The 6,291-nt window shown below is 48.8% G+C and overlaps 1 protein-coding gene across 1 annotated transcript in view; it reads right to left on the reverse strand.

Moving 5' to 3' along the window:
* Nucleotides 1–5,513, reverse strand: part of GRM7 (glutamate metabotropic receptor 7) — an 858,034-nt gene extending 852,521 nt beyond the window's left edge. Inside the window, exon 1 of the mRNA XM_054595612.1 lies at nt 4,995–5,513. Coding sequence (XP_054451587.1) covers nt 4,995–5,513 — 519 coding nt within the window. The remainder of the gene's footprint in view (nt 1–4,994) is intronic.
* Between the last annotated feature and the right edge of the window lie 778 nt (nt 5,514–6,291).

Raw genomic sequence — 6,291 nt, forward strand, 5'->3', positions numbered from 1 at the left:
ACCGGGATTTCCAAAGTCATATCTCCACAGCTTAGAAATTCCAGAGAGAAGAGATAATTTGTCAATTTCTCTTTGACAGAAAAGTTTTGAGGAGGATTCTGATAGGCCAAGCCAAGGTCAGATGCTTGCAGCTGAACCAATCATCCCTGGGGTCAGGGAGGAGGCCCTCTGTTTTCCAAAAGGAAAGCCTGGTGTTTTTGCAAGATAAAAAGGTATAGGACACTAAGTAATGTAAGCTATATCTGCTACTATAAACACCATCATTCTTACTCACTGCCCTATGTCATACCATGTAGTAAGTTGAACTAGGAGGTCATTTCCCTTATCACTAACCTTAATATATATCATTAAGGAGCACACTGATAAAAGAATAAGGGAAAAGTCAAAATATGAGAAATCAGCTAAATATTCACCAAGATGTTTATGTGAAAATATATCCTTAACATGTTCCCCCAAACTCACTCAAATGTTCAAAGTGGGGACTGGAAATACATTATGAGATTTTTACAACATCAGGTTTTCTCCAAGCTAAATTGTAACACAAAGAGATCAGAGACTTCTAGAAACTATATTATTTTAAAGAAAAATAACCAGATAAGGAAAATCAGATAAGGCCTAAAAAATGTAAGTGACTTATTAGGATAACAGAGCTAATCAATGGTAGGGTTGAGACTACAGAATACTTTGTGTAGTCTGGCTAGTCTTTTAAATCCATGACAAAACCTATACATATAAAAATAGAACACTTATGATTTGTTAAACTCTTAATGTTTTTAAAGTTAAATTACAGGCATCCATGATTTCAATGATTCTTGAAGAAAAAAATGTCCAAAGACATCCTCATTGTATGAGTATATACACATAAAATACACATGAAGATATCTTCAAATATAGTATGTGCTTATATCTTTTCCCTCCCCCTCTGCCTTTTTAAAAAATGTCCCTTTAAAAATTGCCCACTCACCATCTGTTAGGTAAATTTCCTGAAACACAGTAAATGTGGAGGCAGAGATTGTTATAGATACTATTCTAAATGGCACTGACACCTATATTTATGAAATATTAAAAGGAGGTTAGATTTGCTTTAAAAACATACACTATAGTAATACCACACCATACCAGGTACCCACTTCTGTCTAATTACATAAGATAGATAGATGATAGATAGATAGAAATGATTGATGATAGATAGATAGATAGGCAGATAAGAAAGAATACTATTAGGCACTTTTACATAAAATGTTGTCCCAAAAGCTTGAGATAATATTCAAGCTTCAATGGCCAGAAAGAATCCATTTACAAATTTACAAATGTATTTCATCTATGGTATAAAGTCCATGTTTTCAGAATTGCAGTATGCTCCAACAAGGGTTAAGTGGACCAGTTTTCCATCTAGTTGCTTTTGAGGGAAGAAAACTGAAGCAGATGCCATTCAATTCTAAGTCTACAGCTCAGACTATGACACTACACTGAAATATTGTTCATTCAGAGTCAGGATGTAGCAAGAGTAATTTATACTCTCAGAGTATTTGCTCTCAAGTCAATAACAGAGAAGCCTTGGATAAAAACATTCCCATTACTTTCCACTAAAATATATCTTACTTGTAGCCTGTAAAACAGTGGTCGGGGATTTAGCCCCTGTGCACAATATTATATAAGCTCTCCACTGTTAGCCATCACCACTCTCTAATTATTTTAAAAATATATTACTCATAGTCCATATTAATCTACACTTAATCTTTCTTAGCATTAGAGAGCATTATTTTGTATAGGTTCAGAAACAATTCTCTAGCAATTCATCCCCAATGGTTCTTTGAGGCTGAAAATGTATCGCAGGGCAGTTACAGTGACTTAATTGTAGTTGGCAGAGCCCTGGCCACACACTAATTTCATTAGCCTCAAATTCCTGGATTTGAAAGACTCACTGAATATGATTCCTGTCCTCTGACATGTCACTTATTAACCAATTCAGTGTGCAGAAAGAGAAGAAAGAGAGAAAGGACTTGCTCAGCTTCTATCTTTGGTGTGGAACACCAGCAGGCAAGTGAGAATTTGAAATCATAGACACTATCTACATCCGAGTAGTCATTCTTGCCTAGGCCCTAAATGCCAGGGAAGACCTTCATTCCGGGCTTTGCTGGCAGCAGCAACATTGGTTTATCTATTACTATCCCGTTACTCCTTCCTGCCCCCCAGTGCTTAGCCCCCATTTAAGTCACTAAGCATTCCTTCCCCAAACCTAGAAGCTTATCCCCCCATATACTTTTGTCTCAAATGATAGGTTTGGATTGGTCCCCACAGCAACCCACAGGGACTGGGGAGAAGAAAACTCAGAACTCTGGAGAGCTAAGATTTCAATCATTTAAAGGAGTTTTTGTTTTATAGGACAATTTTAAATGAGCTGAACCCAGCAATCCCAGAGAAGATTCACCCACTGTTCTCTTCCTCTCCCTAAATTGACTGTGCCTTTGAACAATGGGTCTGTATGCCACTATCCTCTTATTCATTTTGCAGGCTTACACAGTCTGGGAACCTAGGGGTTTGATTGCATGCCAAGAGCCTCTAAGATCACATGAAAAAAAAAGGCCGCTGTATATTCCAGCGTGGGCAATTGTTAACCAATGCCCACACCAGTGGTTATATCCAGCTTGCAGCATGGTCTATAAGTTGGTGCATTCCTCCTACTGCCAGCCTCTTCTTAATTAATGCAGGTGAAAGCTGGGGGCTCCTTCTCTCCTCAGCTGTTCAATCCAACATGAAAATCTGCAATTTGCAAATTAGAGGAAAATGACAGTTTTCTCTGAATGGCTTTACTCCCAGCCCACACTGCTAACTCTAGCATTTGGTTCCTTTCCTTCCCAGCTCAGGGAATGGGGAACTAAGTGTAAGGCAAGCTCTCTTTCCTCACAAGTGCCTCAGATTCACACTCCGGAAGAGGAATCAGCTCCCTCTGGAACCTTTTTTTAACAAACACAGTCCTTCAACCTAGTGTGCAGTCTCTCTCTTGACTTTAACATTTCACTCTTTTTTTTTCTGACAGACGTATCTGCAGTACTGCCATGCTCTGAACAAGGGCAGAAACAGGCAGCAAAATAATTTAAAAATGCTAAGAAACACCAAACACACCATCCACACCCAGGGCTCAGGAAAAAACCTGTGATTTGCCCCAGGGGTTCTCAGGTGATTTCTGACCTCATCCTCACCCTCAGCACTGCTCCCTCAAGTTGTGTAGCTTTAAGCTCAGGGATTAATGGAAGCACTTCTTTCTGGGTTTTGCTTTCAACAACTCAAGCTCTTCCTGAAAGTGTCAAGTCAGAGTGAAGGCTGCCTGGGCCCAGAGCACCCTTGGGTTTGCAAACATCTAGTGATCTCCAAAATGGCATACTCAGGAGGTGTTAGGGAGGCTCAGACATCCGAGAAGCCACACCGGGCTGCAGCCTTGGAAGGCACCCCTCCTTCCGGCGCAAAAACAAACTTCACTCTTCGGGGAGCTGATGTGGTCACAGCTTGACTCTCACAGAGTCCCCTCAGAAACCTGACACCCTTAGGAAAAGCACTTGAGAGAGAGCCAATTCTTTAATACGGGAGCAGAAGGGCACCAGAGTCTGCGGGAACATCTGGAGAAGGGATTGATTGGGTCTGGGTACTACCACGCAGGGAGAGAGCTGGGCATTAGGAAGGGATCATCTCAAGACACAGATGGACACAAAACTTGTAGGTGGGGGTTGGGGAGAAGAGAAGCAGAAATTGAAAGGGAGGGGGGGAAATAGAGAAAAAACAAAGCAGGGAGAAAGAGGAAAGAAAGGTACTTAGAGAGGAATATGGAGGAAAAAGAAGGGAACCCACAATCACGCAGACCCTGAAACTCAATTTCTTAACCCAAAAGCCATCCATTTATACCCAGGGCAGCAAAGGAGCCCCGGGACAGAGGCTGCGGGAGCGGCCGGCGTGGGAGCACTGCGGTAGAACCCACCGTTCAGCTGCCCCATCCGCCTTCCTCCAATTTCGCGATGGCCCTCCGGCGCCCTGAGCCGAGGGACCGCCCGGCCTTGCTCTGCGCACCCCACTCACTGCCTTGCTCCAGGTGCTTCCTCGCCCGGGTCCAGGAATTGTCCTAGGAAAGGAGGATTAGGGTTTGGGGGCTGCGCGAGGGAGGTCTTGGGAAAGGACGGGCGGAGGGAGGAGGCAGCGAAAGCGATCTTGTTTCGCAGTTAGCATGAGCTCATCTCTGGCTCTGAAGTGGCAGGACTAGAAAGCTGATCGCCCAGCTCCTGCCAGTAGCCGGGATTGCAAATGCCATTTAGACTGTGCAAACATTTGCTCACAGCAAATCACCAGGGGGGTCACGTCTGCGGGTGGCATCTCCCCGCCTGGGGAACGTCCCCATGCCTTCCCCCATGCCCTCGCGGAGGCAGGCTACAGGTCGGGGGAAATGCAACCCAAGAGACGTGGGCAATTACCATCCACATGTAGGTGAAGACCTAGCCCTCAGTTTAAGTAGTGCCTCCCTAAGCTCTTCTCCAAATTTTCCGAGGTAACCACGGTTTGCCGGGAGGCTTGGGGCTGGGAAGCTGGGGAGTTGAGAAATGCCCAGGTTCGAGGCGTCTTCTCATCTTTCACAGTCCATGCGCCTAACCGGCTCTCACGGGAGCCCGGCACTTTTACAAGCCGTTTTCGGACCATATTTCACTCTAATGCAAAGCTATTTAAATCATCGCCTTGTTTTTCACAGATTGCTTCTTGTAAATGGGGCCATAAATCCAGGATGTCAAGCCGGATGGAGTGAAGCGCGGACAGGGGAGAGATGGAAGGGAAAAGAACCAAGCAGGGAAAGTACCTCCTCGGGTGAGGTGGAAGGGATTCGGCAGGATCTCCAGGGTGAAAATGCACGAAGGCTCCCCTGACCCGGCACCCCCGGAGTCAAAACCAGCTTTTTAGGACAAAGAACGCGGGGAAGTAAGGCGCACTCTGCCCCTGAGGAAGCGCCCCCCTACCTGGAAAAGCCTCAGGATGTTGGCTACCATGATGGAGACCGAACTCCCCGAAGCCCCAATCACTCCAACTACTTTCTCCGGCTTGACGAAAACTGGAGGCTCGCCGTTGGTGCAGCGCACGTCGGAGGTGTCCTTCTGGATGAGCGCCTGGACGAAAGTGAGCGACTGTTCGAGCGCATAAGTGTCCCTGGAACAAGTGTCCAGGATCCGCGCGCCCAGCGTCACGTTGGGCAGCAGGTTGGGATCGCTGTTGATCTGGTCCAGGGCGTAGAGCATCGCTTCCAGCCTGTGGATCCCGTTCTCCCTCTTGATGTCGCCGCAAGGGACTCCGCTGGGACCCTTGGCATGCACAGGGAACAGCCCCCCGAGGGTGACGTCCCCCTCGATCCGGATAGAGTGCGGGGCGTACATCTCCTGGCCGCGCGCCGCCGCCGCCAGCGCGCACAGGAGCACCTCCAGCACGCAGCAGGGGAACTTCATCAAAGTCAGGACGCGGAGCAGATTCCCCAGCTGGACCATGCTGCTCCGGCTGCTGCGGTGGCGTTGGCGGCGGCGGCGCTGGAGGGGACCGTGGCGGGATCACCAGGGTCCAGGCCCCTTGGGGTAAGCTCCTGCGGGGAAGCCCAGGGGTTCCTGCTGGCACGGAGGGTGAGTACGTCCGGGGAGGAACGACCGGAGAGTGTGGGGGGTCCCGCGGCGCCAGCCAGCTTGGGGCGCCGTGCGCTCTCGGTTCGCCGGCCGGCGCTCCGCGCTCGCGCTCTCCGACTAGCCGCTCGCGCTCTTCAACAGCCCAGCACTGGGGAGAGGGCACGGATTGCTATCGCTTTAAATGGTCGTTCGGCTCCCTCTCCTCCTCCCACTCTCTCCCTCCCTCGCTAGTTCTCGGTCTCTCCCCACCCTTCCCAGTGCCCGCCCTCCCCACTGGTTTGCATCATCACGCAGGGAGGGGCTGCGTGCTGAGTAAGAGGGGGGGGGCATGGGTGGGCTGTTGGCCGGGCGGGGGGGGTTGTAGGGGAGTGCTTGCGAATGGGAGTTTCTCGGTCCCCAGGGAATCTAGGGATTGCTGGTCGCCGCCGGCAAGGGATGCGCTCTTGCTCCTGTCTCTCCGCAGACGCCTCTTGTTCCCCCGCCTGCACTCACACAGGAGTGGCGTCAGCCCTGGGATGGGGCCGGGATGTCTGGTGCTGACAGCTCCCAGCCTGAAGTCCGAAGCCCCGGCTCGCAGCTCCGGGGGAACGCCTGGGAGTCGCAAGGTGGAAAAACCAGTGATGGAAGGCAAAGGAAAGACCCTCTCTAC

Source organism: Pteronotus mesoamericanus, unplaced genomic scaffold (genome assembly GCF_021234165.1).
Source record: "Pteronotus mesoamericanus isolate MK-2021 breed Mesoamerican mustached bat unplaced genomic scaffold, CSHL_Meso_final scaffold_54, whole genome shotgun sequence".
Lineage (NCBI taxonomy): Eukaryota > Metazoa > Chordata > Mammalia > Chiroptera > Mormoopidae > Pteronotus > Pteronotus mesoamericanus.